The following is a 16418-nucleotide window of genomic DNA, read 5'->3' as shown; positions in this document are numbered from 1 at the left end:
AATTATTCCAAAATGAGAAACTGGTTAAATGCATTGATCCACATGCATATGTATATAGAGGGACACTCCACTTTGTAAAAGATTGGAAGTATATACACCAAAATATGAATAATAATTGTGTCTGATGGAATGGCAGCATCACAGTGTTCACCACAGGCCGGTGGAACCACACTGCTCTGATCAAAACCCTGGCTCTCTCCACCACCTGTGCCCCTTGGGCAAGTGTCATCATTTGTAAAACAGGCATAATATCAGTTTCCTTTACTGTAAGACTAGTTTATTTCTACTTGAAAAAAAAATTCTACTTACCTAAGACAGTTGGTATAGCACAAAAAGAGTTAATATTTGTAAGTACTCAGAGCAGTGCATGGTATATAACTGAGTACTACATAAGTGATTTTAAAAATGGTGGTGGAGTTATATTTTTTTCTTATTTTAAATTTTCTAAAATAAAATGTATTACTCTTGTAGCCAGAGTTTTTTTTCATTTAAAAGAATCCAAAGGCAATAAATATGCACTGAAACTTGACAAAATATTTCAAATGTTGAGGAGGAATACCAAAAAAAATTCTGAAACAGAAGAATAATAAGTGAGACCTAGCTCTACCAACTATTAAAACCTACTCTGATAGTTCACATTGTCATTAAAGGGAGACTTATTGAAATATAATGGATAATTTAAGTATAAGTGATTTTAATATGTGATGTGGAAGACATCATATCTTGACAGTGGGAAGGAATTCAGTGTGTTGGGATAACTGGTTAGCAATTTGAAAATAAGCAATTTAGTTATGTCCCTTCATACTTTCTCAAGTTAAAGGCAGAGTGGAATACAGAGTTAAATATAAAACCAAGTAATAACTAGAATGGAAGAAAATGATAGAGAATCTAACATCTGAAAAGAGTATATAAGCTTAGAAGCAATAAAAATCATAAAAAGTCAAGATATAGCTATACAAAAATTTTACGTTTGTAAGTCAATTTTTTTAAATGGAAAAGTTTTTTAAATATGGCAAATGGTTATATTTAAAATATAAATAACTGATAAACCAAAAAAACCTCCCCCCCCTCAGTAATAAATGGGCAAAGGAACTGAGTAACAAATGAGGAAATACATCTAGAAAATGAACATGAAATAAAATGCTTAAGCTCACTATTAATGGGGGAAAAGGCTAATTAAAATTAAAGTATTAACTTAAAATTAAAGTGTTATTTTTACCTTATCAAATATCAATTTTTAAAATATTATCATACCCAAGTCTAGCAAGGGTAGCGTGAAAGTAGTCCTCTCCTACCTTGCTGGTGAGATTATAATTTAGAACAACCCTTTTGGAAAGCAATTTGGCAATATAACAAGACCTTTACAGCTTCCAATGCAGGGGGCATGGGTTCAACCCCTGGTCAGGGAAGATCCCACATGCTGCAATGGCGTGGCCAAAAAAAACAAAACAAAACAAACAGAAAAAAAAAAACCCAAGACCTTTACAAAGAATTCCTAGATTCCCAGTAATCTGACTCCTAGGAATCCATCCCTAAAGAAATAACCCTGGGAACTTCCCTGGCGGTCCAGCGGTTAAGCCTTCACCTTCCAGCGCAGGGGGTACAGGTTTGATCCCTGGTCCAGGAGCTAAGATCCCACATGCCTCGCACCAAAAAAAACAAAAGATAAACAGAAGCAATATTGTAACAGATTCAATAAAGACTTTAAAAATGGTCCACATCAAAAAATGTTAAAAAAACAAAACAAAACAAAACAAAATATAGTGGCGGGGGGAGGCAGGTGAGATTGAGGGAACTATGTAATTTACAATAGTTTTTGACACAGATAGCTCCAAAGAGGGATCAATTAATTACCCAAATTCTGGAAAATAATAGAGCTATTAAGGTAGTCAATCTTAAAAACAATGACATGAAGACTAGTGATATATTGATAGGAAGTAGTTATATAACATCAATTGAAAAAGGATTATCAAATTTTATGTGTTGGTATAAAATTGCAATGACCATGTACAGAAATTGCATATTCCAAGATCGGGCCACTCCCCCACCTCCATGGCCTTGCAGGTCCTCTTCTCTTGCTGGAAAGTCCCTTTCCACCTGTCTACCTGAATTTCTTTCCATCTCCTCTGCCACTGCTATAGACTAAATCACTCTAGGCTCTCACCCCCACCACTGCAGCAGTCTCCTAGTTGGGCTCATTGCCTTCAGTTTCTCTGTAGTCAAGTGATCTTTGAAATATACAAATCAGATCTTACTACTCTCCCGGGGATCACTGGCTTCCAAGGTATTAAGGATAAAGTCCCAAAATACTTAACATGCTGAAGATGCCATGCCCAACCTCCCACCATTCTCTAAGCTCCAGCCACCATGGCCTTTTCCTTCCAGGAGCCCATCCCCACCCCACCAAGACACCAAGCCTAGTTGTTGCCCAGGGGCTCCCCCATTGACACGCTGTGCCTCCTCGTTTAGAATGGTGGCCTGCCCACATGAGCTTGCCATACCCTTTGGCCACAGTGCTTTGGGCAACAGGATGCCCTCACTGGGTGCCTCTCCCCATGTCAGTGTCCCCAGTCCTCCTCCTGTTTAACCCCTCCCCTGGCCACCACATGGTTGAGGTCCCAGCATGCTCAACAGTGAGCCAGCCCCATTCAGACACAGGACACTAGCGAGGCGGCTTCTATAGTAGCCGAGGTAAGAGAACGAGTATGTGAACTAAGAAAAGGGCAACAAGAACAGAAGAGACCCGAGGGCAGTCCAGTGACCTGTGACTTCAGGTGGCCTAAATGAAGTGTTAACCCCAAGCCTCACAGCCATATTGTTGAGCCCAGGCTCAAATATGCAGGAAGGCAAATGAAAGTTTGAACCCTGATAATAAACGCTGGGACCTCAACCATGAAAACCATATTAAAAAAAAATGGAGATAATGATCACATGTGCCTCTTGGGATTGTTGTGACAATTAAGTAAGATACTGGAAGTGCTTGGCACAAGTAATAGAACCAAGAGGCACTCAACAGTCAGGGACTATAATTATCATCACGGAAAGCATCTAGTGCTGTGTTTGACACATTAGGGGACTCCATAATTGTTAGTTTACCACCACCCCTCTTTTCCCTGAGAGAAGCAGGATCCACATTCCACCAAGTCCCTACCCATTCTTAGGACGTGTAGATTTCAACTCCAGATCTCTTCATACATGTGGGCGTGGGCATACTACCCAGCAAGGCAATGTTCATGACCAAAAAGATACGGCTTTCTTCTTATAGGGAGGTTGCTCAGTTTATACCTAATAATAACACAGTCAGTGTAGAGGAATCCTTCCTGAAGATTTACTCATTCGTAAAAAGTTCTCAAGGTACAAAACAAGAAAAAAGGTGTTGTCCAAAATGTGGCCTGGCAGAATGAGTCAGAGTTGGAGACCAGCTGGCCACACCTGTGAACGCTCTCAGCCTCCCTGAAAAGAGCATTCCCAGGAAAGCCGCCAAAGGAGGTCAGGAGACAGGAACCCTCAGGGTGGCAGAGAACCAGAGGAGGAATAAAGAACTGGCAGCTCTGGGGACTGAAAAGGGCACAGGGGACAAGGAGGCTTGAGCAGGAGGGCAGAGGCTACAGCACAGAGTGCTAGGGAGGAGGGCAATTGCAGAAGGAAAGCAAGAAATACAACAAGGACAGAAGAAGGAGGCCCCGCTAACTCCTCCTCTGAGCCACTCTGCATGCAGATGAGGGATTCCCCACCAGTTCTGCACCAAAACCAAGTCCAGTTCTTCTGACTGCCCTGGGGGACTTGCCCCCTGCCTGCCTCCAGAAACAAGGCTGCCACTCAGGGTGAGGGCCACCATGAAAATGTCTAGGAAGGTTAGACTCACATCCAGGGAGGGACCCTCCATGAGCCACAGGCTGGGGCCCCACGTCTAACGTCAGGCTCTTGCGTTTGATTTTAGCAGAGCTTGTTCAAAGGGTATTCCACAGTGGCTGTAGGGAAGAACCAGGCAAGGCTTGGTGGACCTGCTCTCTCGAGCTCCAGAGTGAAAGTTGATGGAAGAAATGCTCAACAGTGGGCCCCGGAGGCACCCCATCTCTCACTGACCTCAGTCGTCCTAGAGGTAAAGTAAAGAGATATGAACAGAGCACATTTCATAAAAGTCTTCTACCGTCATCAGACAAACAAGGGTTCGAATGAGTGGTACCGGGGGGCCCGTGGCTACCTGCCTTGGCCTCATCTCATTAGTGTTGGCCCAGGGAGCCAGCCTGGCAACTCCAATTGTTTTTTAGTCCAAGACTCACTCTATTAAGACAAAAGGGAATCCACTCCCTCTATCTGCCCTGCTTTCTCTGGCAAATATCATCATCTTCATCACCTAGATCAAGAGCCCATTTTTCTGAGACTTTGTTTTAAACGTTCAATCTGGGGCCTTTTGACACCAATTCAAATCTTCAGGTGAAATATACCTCAAAATACCAAATCAACCGTGAGTAGGCTGAGGATCAACTAGGAGGCTGAACTTTGGGCCAAAATAACTATTAAGGACCAGGTCAGCCATTTTCCAGCCACTCTGGGCAGGAAGCCGAGAACAAAGGGGGGAAAAATGCTCATTCAGCTGCTCAACATGGCTAATGTATTCACTTGAAGTAGAAATGTTTGGAGCCTTAATGGAATTAAGTCTCCTTGGTTCCCCTCTGCACTCCCTTCTTTCCATCCCTTGCTTTCATAAATCTTTGGGGCTCTCTTGTTGATTGGCACAGTTCAGACCCACCAAGAAGAAAGGTCCCTTCACACCTTGAGGGAATTTTCCTGATGCTAACACACTCTCAGGAATTCCACCAAAGCTGGGGAGTAAAGTTTATGCTGCTGTCCTACACCCAACCACAACCAGTGCATACAAAACTCCTGCCAGGAGATGAACCACACCAACTCCAGGTCCACGGTTATCTCCCCGGACTTACCCACTCCTCGTCCTCGGCGCCGTCCCCCTGCTCTCGGGTCTCCACTGCAGCCCTCTCTGAAGACTTTTGGGCCATGATGTTGTCTGTCCAGGATGCCCCCATCTTCCCATCACCAGCGAAATTACACTTGGTCACTGTTCCAGCCTCGAGTTTGGCTAATGAATCTGAAATGAGAAGTTAAAGGCCTCTCTCCGTGTGGCAGAAACATAGTGGGGGCTGGCCCGTTCTGCTGGGGTCCCCTAGGCCTGAGTGTGCTCAGGGAGGCCCTGGATGGGACCCCCAAGGCAATGGATAGGAGAGGTCACCCACAGGAACCATGGGACTGGGCAGCACCCCAGGATCCAAAGTGTTCAGGCTATTGGCCCCAAAGCACTTGCCCAGGGACTTAGGAATAAATCTCAAGGGGTCTTGTCCACGGGGAGGCCAGATGTGGCCTGCTCCATGAACTCGAAGCAGGAGGGGTGGGTAAGCCTCAGACAGGAGGCCAGGAGCCCCCACAGGCCATATAGGAGCATCAGGCCACAGTGAGGGCTGCACTGCTCACCCAGGAAGGGGCCGTCGCCTCGAGTCTTCAGCCGTACCCCAGCCCCCAGCTCGAGCTCCACGGCCTCCATCTCCGACTCAGGCATCCAGAATGCCACTGTCTGGTCGGGGGTGAGGCTCTCCGTCAGTGCAAGCAGCTCTGGCTTGTTCACCAGCCCCTTCAGTGCCTCAGGCGTGAGTCTGTCGGCGTTCCCCTTGGCTTCCACCTCTGCAGGCACACAGCACGAGACAGTCATTACCACTGTAATAGCAAGCACTCTAGGAGGGCTTTTTAGGAGCCAGGTGAGGCCTCAGTGTTGTACACGCTCACAACCACCCGAAGGTCGGGGCTCTGAGTTCCCATCCTGCCAGTACTCAAGGAACGCATCACAGAGGAGTTATGGCTACGGGCTCTGGAGCCAGGCTAGCTGGTGCAAATCTGCTTACATGCTGTGTGACCACAGGCAAGTTACTTAACCTCTCTCTGTGCCTGACAAATAAGGATAAAAGAGGTACCTACCCGATGGGACTGACGTGACATGTGAAAGAAATATCGAATGCACGTAAAGCACTTAGCATGGGGCCTGGCACTCAGCAAGTGTCAATGTTTTTACTATCCCTATTCACAGATGAGAAAATAAAGGCTTAGACAGGTTAAGTAATTTGCCCAAGGTTACAGAGCTAGTCAGTGGAGGAGGCAGGATTCAAGCCCTTCACACAATTCTGCCTTCCCACTGAGACCCCAGTGACCAGGCAGGGTTCTCTCTGGGCTCTCAGGGACCCCCTGGCTGGGGTGGGGTCTGCTGGAACCAGCAGCAAACTTTGGTGGTCCTCATACTCTCTACTGGCCTGCTCATCCTGGCTTGGGCAGAGCGCAGAGGCTCAGGGAAGGTTCCAACAGCCTGTCACCCGCCTACCCTGAAAGTCCCAAATCCGCTAATCCCAGGGCGGGGGCAGCATGGAGGGGGGAGTCCCGGTCCCAGACTAAGAAGTGAGAACGTGCAGCGTTGAGAGTATGGCAACCCCAGTGCCGTCCACTGGCTGCCTTCCCCACACTGATACCCAGGCGGCCGCGAGTCCCGAACACCAGACCATGCTCCATTTGTGGTGTAAAACCTCTGCCAAGCTCCGTCAGGGATGCCTTCTGGGATTCCCTAGACACCTTGCTCACACAGAGAACTTTCTCCTCAACCCTCACCCTGCCCACTGTCCCCCAGACAAGCCACCTCATCTCCTACTTCGCAAGATAACAGAAGCCAGAGGTGGGGCCACCACCTACCTGTCCAGTTACCTAGAACCGCAAGAAACCTCTCCTCCTTCCCATCTGTCTCAAAGGACGAGGTGTCTCCCCTCCTGCCTCAGGCCAGCTCATCTGGGCCCCAGAGCCCACCCCCTCCCACCTCCTCCAGGACTTGCCTCTCCTTTCCTCTCTTGGATCTTTCCTTACCACCTTCCTGCATTCCGGCTCTGGCACCCACTACTCTAGACACTGTTCACCCCCCACCAGTCACTGGGGAGCATGTCACTGTGAAGCCACTGGATGCTCCGCCGTCCCGACTTACCTGGGCCTTGGGCACCGCCTGACTCCACTGCTACTCCTCACCCCTGGGCTTCGCTGGGCTTCAGAGACACACACCTGCCCCACCCCGCTCAGACCCCGCCAGCGTTCCCGCCCCTGCTCCTTACAAGGCTCCTTCCCTGTCCGCCCCCGTTGTTGCTGTTCCCCAGGACAACTTCCTGGCTGACCCTGTCCACTGGCACAGCTTCAATACGACCCATGTGTGATGACTCCGAAATACCTGCTGCCAGCCCAGCCCTCTTCCTGGGTTCTAGAACTGTACCAAGTCCCTAGAGCACATCTACCTCTACCTGGAAGCACCACCACGTGGCTAATGCCATGTGTCCCAAACAGATATCTTCTCCCCAAACCTCCTCCTCTTGCACCTCCATTCCGCAAACCTGGCACCTGAGCCCGAATCCTGGGGTCATCCCTGACTCCCCCCATATCCAAACAAACACCGAGGCCATGGTCCCTCCTCTATCTTGAGTCTGCCCAGTCTCTCCATCCTCACTGACCAGTCCTTAATCCTGGGCCCTCCTAGATGCCATCATGGCCTCCTAATAGCCTTCTGGTCTCCAGTCTCTTCACTTCCCCAGGGATTTTAAAAAGCAAATCTGGACTTCCGTGGTGGTGCAGTGGTTAAGAATCCGCCTGCTGATACAGGGGACACGGGTTCGAGCCCTGGTCCGGGAAGATCCCACATGCCGCGGAGCAACTGAGCCCGCGTGCCACAACTACTGAAGCCCGAGTGCCTAGAGCCTGTGCTCCACAACAAGAGAAGCCACTGCAATGAGAAGCCCACCCACCACAACGAAGAGTAGCCCCCACTCACTGCAACTAGAGCAAGGCCACATGCAGCAACGAAGACCCAACGCAGCCAAAAATAAATAAATTCATTTTCAAAAAGAGCAAATCTAATCATATCACTCACCTAACTTAAAACCACTCACGCAGAGCTCCCCTGCACCCTCGACTGAGTGCCCTCTCTGCAGGGCTGCTCTTCACCCGCCGGAGCCCTCAGTTCCCAGAATGCCCTTGGCACCCTGCCCCCTCTCTGAAACACCCTTCCAAGCCCTGGCACCCTGCTGATACCTGCATGTCTTTCAGGATCCAGTACTGGCATTCCCTCCTCCAGCGCACCTCCCCCAACCACGCCTGCCTGGGCTCAGAGCCCCCGCTAGGGCTCCAGTCATGGCCTGTCCATCTCCTCTACCAGCCTGAGAACGGCTTGTGTGCAAGTCCGAGTCTTGCTAGTCCCTGAACCCTCAGCATGCAGCTCAGAGTCTGGCACATGGTGGATTCTCACTAAATGTTCAGATACTCAATGAGCAACTGAAAGCATGAATGGATAAAATGATAGAGGGATGATGAGTACCCACTCAACCTCAAAACCTTCTCACACGGGGCAGACAGCAAGAAGGTCCCTCTCCAGCCAAAACTGGGAAGAGGAATAAGATCACAAAGGGCCCAAGAACCAAGTGAGCATTTTGGCAGGAAAATGGAGGCCACCTGGCCTGGGCTCTGCACTAAGGCAGGTTCATGGACGATTCTGCCAGACTGCAGGAGATGGCAGGAGCTGGGAAGGCACCCAGGTCCTCAGCACTGAGGTAGGGCACCAGGGATCCTCTGAGTGAATGGGGGGCAGGAAGAGTCCAGCCAGGGGCCCCTCAGGCCAAACATGGACTTCAAGGCCGACCATGCTGAGAAGACACTTTCTAGGGACCAAGAGACCTCTGGAGACAAAGGAAGACCACAGTGTATGAAGGCTCTGAGGGAGAAAGGGCGAAGGGTACCTACTATAGGATGACATGAGGAAGCCTGTGTTCACCTTCCTGGTGGCGCTGAAGTTGGGCTCGATTTCATTTCCCTTGGGGTCGAACTTACGGCAATGGATGTGACTAGGCCGGATATACAGCACGTAGTAGCGCTCCTGGGACCAAGCAGAGAGGCAGTGAGGGGCTGCTTCATTCCCTTCAGCCTCCAACACAACACACACTCCCCAAGTGCTCTGGTTGCAGCCCCCTCAACCTCACTCTCTACCCCAGAATCCCACCCCACCTCCAAAAGATATTCAAGCTGGCCACAGGCTTCCACTCCCAATATTCATTCATTCATTCATTCATTCATGTGTTTAGTAGAGCACTTGCCACACATAATGAACCATGGCTAGACGTCCATGAGAGGGCGGGCTCAGAGCCTGACCCCAAGGCCTCCACATATGAGAGACAGAAAGAATATACAGAAAACCATAACCTGAGCACCAAGGAGCCCAAATACCATGAAGCAGAAGCAGAAGCAGCCAAGATGCCATGGAAAGGGCACTGAAATGGAGTTCTGAGTGAGGACAGCTACTGTGCCTCTTCCAACAGATGTGAGTCCTGGAGCAAATCACCCCTAGCCTCAGTTTCCCCTGTTGTCTGGAGACAACGTGATGTCTACTTTCAGGCACGTTGTAAGGGTTCAAGGAGCAAGCACAGTATAAAGCATGAAATGTGCTGTAAATTCTTTGCCAGCTGTCCTAGTCAAAACAGGAGACTGACGACACTGTAGATCAACTATACATCAATAAAAAGTTAAATAAATAAATATTATAATAAAACACACACACACACACACACACACACACACACACACACACACACAAAACAGGAGATTAAAGAGAAGGAAACCACTTCCTGGGAGAAACAGAGAAGGCAAGGTCTCAGAGTGGGGAGAAACCTGCAACTGTGGGATAAGGGTGTAGGAAGAATATTAAGAGCCTAGACAGTACATAAAATAAAAGTCAAGGTCCTGTGTGGATGTTTGAGCAATGCAGGACCCTGAGAGGTCTCATGGGAGTCCAGGCTGGGGAAGCAAGTGGGGGATCAGCCTTGAGTTGGCATTTGGAGTTTGCATTTTATGTGGTAGACTAGAAGGAATCCTGAAAGGTTTTTGGACAGCAGCGAGACCCTGAGAGGTGTCTTTCAGGAGACAAGCTGGCAGCAGGGCAGGAATGGGCGCTGGGTGCAGCCAGAAGCCAGGAGAGGGGGTGCAAGGTTTAGTCAGGACAGGCTGAGTTCCTGAGGGCCCATGTGAGGTGAGCAGACATGGAAAGAGGAAGGGAGGGGAGGGGAAAATGGTCAAGGTAGGAGGCCTGCAGGACTAGGCATTACTCACCTGGGGGAGGGGGGAGGGGAGACAGTGGAGGTTTGCAGGCTGGTGGTCGGGGGCATCTAGTGCACTATCATTAGGAAAGAAGGAGTTGGAGAAGGCAAGTTTGGAGAAGGGCTGGAGTACACCCTGCCTGTGGAGGACGGCCGAGGCGGGCCAGCTCCACTCAGCTACTGCTGGGCTCTCCTGGGCAGGGTGGCTAGGGCTCCAGACTGCTGTGCTCAGCCTGCTGACCTGCGTGCTAAGGAGGGGAGGGTGCAGCAAAGCATCTCTTGACCTGAAACTAGTGCTGAGCCGGAGCTGAGGCTGTTCACATGGGGTGTGGGTGAAAAAACAGCTGTGTGTAGCCCCAGGCCTCTGGCTTGCCTCAAGAAGGGATTTAATGAGCTCGGTTCTACAGATCAAGGAGATAAGGTGGTCAGCACATCTGGGTGGGGTTATTGGGGGGGGTGGAGATTTAGGATTAGTGCTCAGGAAAGAAACACTGGCTAGTACAGAATGCAGAATGCCAGGAGTGTCCATGGACATCTGAGATGGGTGGGTGATAAAGGGCATAACCCCAGGAGGCTCAGAGGACAAGAGGAGAAGGGCATGGACATGGGAACCGAAGCCCCGGGCAACGTGGCTTGACACTCAGGCTGGAAACAAAGGCCCAGACCTCAGCAACCCTCCTCCCACCTCAACGCTCTCACACCCCTACACACGTGGAGGTCCAGGTCCACACCAGTGACCTGCTTTATAAAAATCCAACATTCCAAAACACCCAGCCACACAGTGATATTAAAAGATGTGCAAGGGAATGCCCTGGCAGTCCTGTGGTTAGGACTCCGCGCTTCTACTGCAGGAAGCCAGGGTTCGATCCCTGGTCAGGGAATTAAGATCCTTCAAGCCTCGCAGTTCAGCCAAAAAGAAAAGAAAAAAAAAAAAAAAAGATGTGTAAACCCACGCTAAGATATTCACCACTCTGCAAATGCAGTCACTTCAAGGCGCCTTCTAACAGCAAACTCCAACAGTGCATTTAAAGTAATTCAATTTTAAACAATTCAAAGTACTCACGAGTTCCCAGCTACAGAGCTGGTACCCCTAAAGGGGAAGGTCACTGTTGACCTTGCACCCACACAGGCAGATAACTTCACTCTGACCTTGTCCATCAGGTCCGGAGGCAGTGGGAACCACCAGGCCAGAGGACAGGAGCTGGACCTTCAGCCCCAGAATAAAGAGCCACTCATCCTGCCTACCCAGCAAGCTTCCCAGCACTCTAAATTTGTTCCATCAGAAGGTGACAGGACCTCTTCAGAAGGCAGGCCTTCCAGCCCACTCAGAACCCACAGCCTGAGTCCTGAACCACTCACCTCACTCCCAGTCCTGGCCCCAAACACACCCCTCGGGTTTAGGGCCTGGTCTGTCTTCTCAGCAAGAACCCAGGCCCTCCCATCAAACCCAGCACAGCCCTAACTGACCTCTTCCATCTGTCGCCCCTTTCGGCTGCAAATCTCCCAACCAACACCCCCCCAACTGCCCTGGGAGCCTCTCAAGGAAAGAGCTGGACCCCAAGTCTTGGCACTGGCAGAGCCAAGCAGAGAGATGCTTTGGTGGGGGTGAGGACCCTGAAGCCAGTGCCCTGCGGGTGCCCCTAGGGAAACATCCTCACCTTCCTGCCATGGTCATCCAAGATGCTGTGCCGAGATACATCGACCAGTTCTCCTTCCAGCAGGACGCCATTCCCCCTAAGGATGAGAGAGAATGAGGGCTCAACTGGTTCTGTCAGTCCTCAGGCAAGAACCACAAGTGCAATGGCCCAGGTCAGGGTCTGCATTAGGATAGAAGCAAGTCCCAGGTGTGTCTCCCATTTACCTGGTCCCTGGGCAGGCCCAGTATGATGCAGCCCCTTTCTCTGGGCTCCCACACTGGGCCCCCACTCCTCTGAGGGTCCCAAAGGCTGGGGCACCATCTGGAGGGTAGGAAGGAACACTCACAGGCTGCAAGACTGAGCTATGGCCCCTCCTGCAGGGGGTTACTGTAACCAGAGCCTCAGTCTTCTTATCCACCAAATGGGAGAGTAATAGCCACCTCACTCTGCTTCTATGACAATAACATATGATCATGAATATGAAGGCGCTTTGTAAACTATTGTGTTTACTAAATATAAAGGACTTTAATTTTTTAATATCTTTATTGGAGTATAATTGCTTTACAATGTTGTGTTAGTTCCTGCTGTATAACAAAGTGAATCAGCTATATGTATACATATATCCCCATATCCCCTCCCTCTTGCGTCTCCCTCCCACCCTCCTTATCTCACTCCTCTAGGTGGTCTCAAAGCACGAAGCTGATCTCCCTGTGCTATCCAGCTGCTTCCCACTAGCTATCTGTTATACATTTGGTCGTGTATTTATGTCAATGCTACTCTCTCACTTTGTCCCAGCTTACCCTTCCCCCTCCCTGTGTCCTCAAGTCCATTCTCTACATCTGTGCCTTTATTCCTGTCCTGCCCCTAGGTTCATCAGAACCTTTTTTTTTTTTTTTGGATTCCATATATATGTGTTAGCATACAGTATTTGTTTTTCTCTTTCTGACTTACTTCACTCTGTATGACAGACTCTGGGTCCATCCACCTCACTACAAATAACTCAATTTCATTTCTTTTTATGGCTGAGTAATATTCCATTGTATATATGTGCCACATCTTCTTTATCCATTCATCTGTCGATGGACACTTAGGTTGCTTCCATGACCTGGCTATTGTAAATAGTGCTACAATGAACATTGTGGTACATGACTCTTTTTTTAAAATTATTTTTTAAATTTATTTATTTTTGGCTGTGTTGGGTCTTTGTTGCTGCATGCAGGCTTTCTCTAGTTGCAGGGGGCAGGGGCTACTCTTTGTTGTGGTACGCCAGCTTCTCATTGTGGTGGCTTCTCTTGTTGCAGAGCACGGGCTCTAGGTGTGCGGGCTTCAGTAGTTGTGGCACGCGGGCTCAGGAGTTGTGGCTCGGAGGCTCTAGAACGCAGGCTCGGTAGCTGTGGCACACCGGCTTAGCTGCTCCGCGGCATGTGGGATCTTCCCAGACCAGGGCTCAAACCTGTGTCCCCTGCATTGGTAGGTGGATTCTTAACCACTGCGCCACCAGGGAAGCCCCATGACTCTTTTAGAATTATGGTTTTCTCAGGGTATATGCCCAGTAGTGGGATTGCTGGGTCATATGGTAATTCTTTTTTAGTTTTTCAAGGAACCTCCTTACTGTTCTCCATAGTGGCTGTATCAATTTACATTCCCACCAACAGTGCAAGAGGGTTCCCTTTTCTCCACACCCTCTCCAGCATTTATTGTTTGTAGATTTTTTGATGATGGCCATTCTGACCGGAGGACTTTACTTTTTTATTTCACCGAATTTTTTGGGGGGGGGCGGGGTCTAAGCTGCTATAAAGTATCTTCCCTTTGCACCTGTTTTAAAGCATTTTCATATTCCTGTTCTCATTCGTATCCACTTTAGAAGTGGAGAAACCCAGACTCAGAAGTTTCGTGACAAGCCCAAGATCGCAGGGTCCCTCACTGAGAGGAAATGGACCCCCACTTCCCAATTCTAGTTTTCATAAAAGCAGAACCTGGGGACTTCCTTTTCTGGAACCACGGAAATGGGAGAGGGGTGGGGGCAGCTGAAGGGATGGGGATGAAAAGTGAAAACACCCTGGACCTTACTTGCCCCTACCGCACCCCGCCCCTTGCGCCCTTCATTCTTTAGTGTTTGTAATTGCAAATTGAATCGTCCATTCGTTCTCAAGACCTCGGCGTCCGCGATGGCAGGGCCTGGCCCTCCGGATCTAACACGCCCTCCAGACAGGCCCTGCCCCTCCCGCGGCCCTGCCAAGCCAACTCCCACCCGCTGTTGCCGTCCAGCAGGACACTGTCCCTTCCGGAGCGGTGTGCAGCCTGTGCAAAAGCCTGAAGGCAAGGCAGCGGGGTGAAGCTTAGAGTCACCGGGGTGGGGTTGAGACAAAGGCTGACGTGAAGTAAGCACCGCCTTTTGAGCCCTGCTTGGGAGTCGGGACCGACCCTCGGTGAGCTTCACGCAGATCAGTGTCTCAGGGGGGTGCGCTCCGAGGGGAGCGCAGGGAGGAGCGGTCTGGAGGCCAGGGAGGTCTTTGGCAAGCCCCGCCCTTCCTGCCACCCGCACCCGACCCCGCTAGCGCACCCCCTCCCCCTGCCAACCAGGGAGCCCGGATTCAAAGCTGAGCCTCGGGAGCCAACGGAGGCCAGGCCCGGGAAGCGGTGGGGAGACGCGGTCGGAGCCTACCCCTGGTGGGCGGCGGGGTCCCAGGCCCCGGGCAGCCGCGCGTTCTGAACCGCCTTGTTCCGGAGGGCGCTGTCGTGATAGATGCGACTCATTCTCCCCACGGCCGCGGCGCCCTCAAGGCCTGGCGCAAGGAGCCTGCACGCTGGGCTGGGGGCACCGCGAGGTGGGGTACAGCGAGGGGAAGCACCGGGAGGACACGCGGAGACCAGCAATTCCCAGCTGCAGATCCGAGACCGGCGCGGCCCGGCCCCGGGCGTTCCCGCGCGGGATTTAAAGGGGCCGAGCCCCATTCCTGCCCGTGGGACCTTGCTTGGCGGGAGGTGGGCTTCCCTGAAGACCCGGCTGGGACCTTAGCCCCGAGGGTGGGGGTGGGGAAGGGAGCCACTCCCTTCTCTTTCTCTCCCTCTTCCTTGTTACTAGAAGGAGACCCCTGCCCCACACACGCACAAAGGGGAAATTGAGGCCCAGAGAGCCTATAGGATCAGCTCTGAAAGGATGAGTTTCCAGAGAGCAGGAATGGGAAAAAAGGAACAGCCCTCAGGGACGGCGGGGTGCTAAGTACAGACCTGCTCTTTATGCCCGCGCGCGAGGTCGCACAGTGGCTGAGGGAGGGGCTCCAGGGATCTGTAACGAAGGAGCCTGGTCTTGGGTGTCAAGATCTACGGCCTGGGGGCTTCCCTGGTGGCACGGTGGTTGGGAGTCCGCCTGCTGATGCAGGGGACACGGGTTCGTGCCCCGGTCCGGGAAGATCCCACATGCCGCTGAGCGGCTGGGCCCGTGAGCCATGGCCGCTGAGCCTGCGCGTCCGGAGCCTGTGCTCCGCAACGGGAGAGGCCGCAACAGTGAGAGGCCCGCGTACCGCAAAAATAAATAAATAAATAAAATAAAAATTAAAAAAAAAAGATCTACGGCCTAACAAGGTTGGAATCCCAGCTGTGTGAGCTTGGGCAAGTTCCTCAACCTCTCTGAGCCCGTGCTTCCTCCTCTGTAAAACGGGGTCAGTATCAGAGGGGTTGTAAGGATTAAATAAACTCATTCTAGAAAGGAGCATTGCCCCTCGCCGTCTTCCCGCACAGTTCTTGGACCCCCTCCCAGCTCCCTACTGCCCTGTGCCCAAGTATGTAACTAAGGATGCATTTCCCAAGCCCGGGTGCAGGGGTCTGTTTTGACCCCGGGATTGTTGAGAGCCTTGGTTCTCTTGTTTGACTCCTTTGCGGCAAGCCCTGGGGCAGGTGGGCCCATTCATGGAGTCGAAGTGTAGCCTCTGGGGGACACTTCAAAGGGGAGGTGGCCAGGTTAGATACCTGGGGGCCCAAGCTGAGCTGTCAGTGGTAGAAGAAGCACCCCCTCCGCCCACACATTATGACTTTTGTGCATTTTTGGCATTTTTGTTTTCAAGGGCTCCCTCCTCCATAAAAAAAAGTGTTTAACTTATATTTTATGACTGGATTGACATAAAGATGAATATATTAATATATATTAAGACATTTTCTTTGGCCTAAAAATTCTTTTTTTCTTCTGATTTTAAAAGAAATTAATATATTTTCTTGTGCCTTAGGCATTGTGCCTAATGTACTAGTCAAACCCACCCCTATCTGGCCTACCTGGCTGCTCCCTAAATTCTAAGAAGGAAGGATGTAGGAGACCCTCTGGGCAGAACTGTCCTTTGGTTCTGTCTCTTCAAAATTCCCCAGGCTGATATAAGGAACTCTCATAACTCAATAGAAATAGAAAAAGAAAAAAAAACACACACACATGATAAAAAAAATGGGCAAAGGAACTGAATAGACATACAGAAGTCATACAGATGACCAACAGGTATATGAAAAGCTGCTCAGCATCACTAATCATCAGAGGAACCTCACAGCTGTTAGAATGACTATTATCAAAAAAACAAAAGGTAAGTGTTAGCAGGGATATGGAGAAAAGGGAACCCTTGTACAGCAT

General features: G+C 50.4%; 1 protein-coding gene across 1 annotated transcript; it reads right to left on the bottom strand.

Annotated features, from left to right (window-relative positions):
• Window positions 1–1955: 1955 nt before the first annotated feature.
• On the bottom strand, window positions 1956–14710 carry ARPIN (actin related protein 2/3 complex inhibitor). The gene is made up of 6 exons (XM_060158852.1): window positions 14472–14710; window positions 11828–11903; window positions 8824–8956; window positions 5488–5694; window positions 4944–5107; window positions 1956–4096 (listed from the first exon to the last, which is right to left on the bottom strand). The coding sequence occupies exons 1-6, from the start codon at window positions 14561–14563 to the stop codon at window positions 4088–4090; spliced, it is 681 nt and encodes a 226-aa protein (XP_060014835.1). The 5' UTR covers window positions 14564–14710; the 3' UTR covers window positions 1956–4087.
• Between the last annotated feature and the right edge of the window lie 1708 nt (window positions 14711–16418).

Source organism: Lagenorhynchus albirostris, chromosome 1 (assembly GCF_949774975.1).
Source record: "Lagenorhynchus albirostris chromosome 1, mLagAlb1.1, whole genome shotgun sequence".
NCBI classification, from domain to species: Eukaryota; Metazoa; Chordata; class Mammalia; order Artiodactyla; family Delphinidae; genus Lagenorhynchus; species Lagenorhynchus albirostris.
This window is presented reverse-complemented; position numbering and strand designations above follow the sequence as displayed.

Bases quoted from the DNA above. Each gene is read 5' to 3' on its own strand.
- ARPIN (XM_060158852.1), bottom strand. From the start codon at position 14,563: ATGAGTCGCATCTATCACGACAGCGCCCTCCGGAACAAGGCGGTTCAG. The intron at 11,904-14,471 runs GTAGGCTCCGAC...TCTCATCCTTAG, and splicing joins GACCCCGCCGCCCACCAGGG to GGGGAATGGCGTCCTGCTGG. The intron at 8,957-11,827 runs GTGAGGATGTTT...GCTTGGTCCCAG, and splicing joins TGGATGACCATGGCAGGAAG to GAGCGCTACTACGTGCTGTA.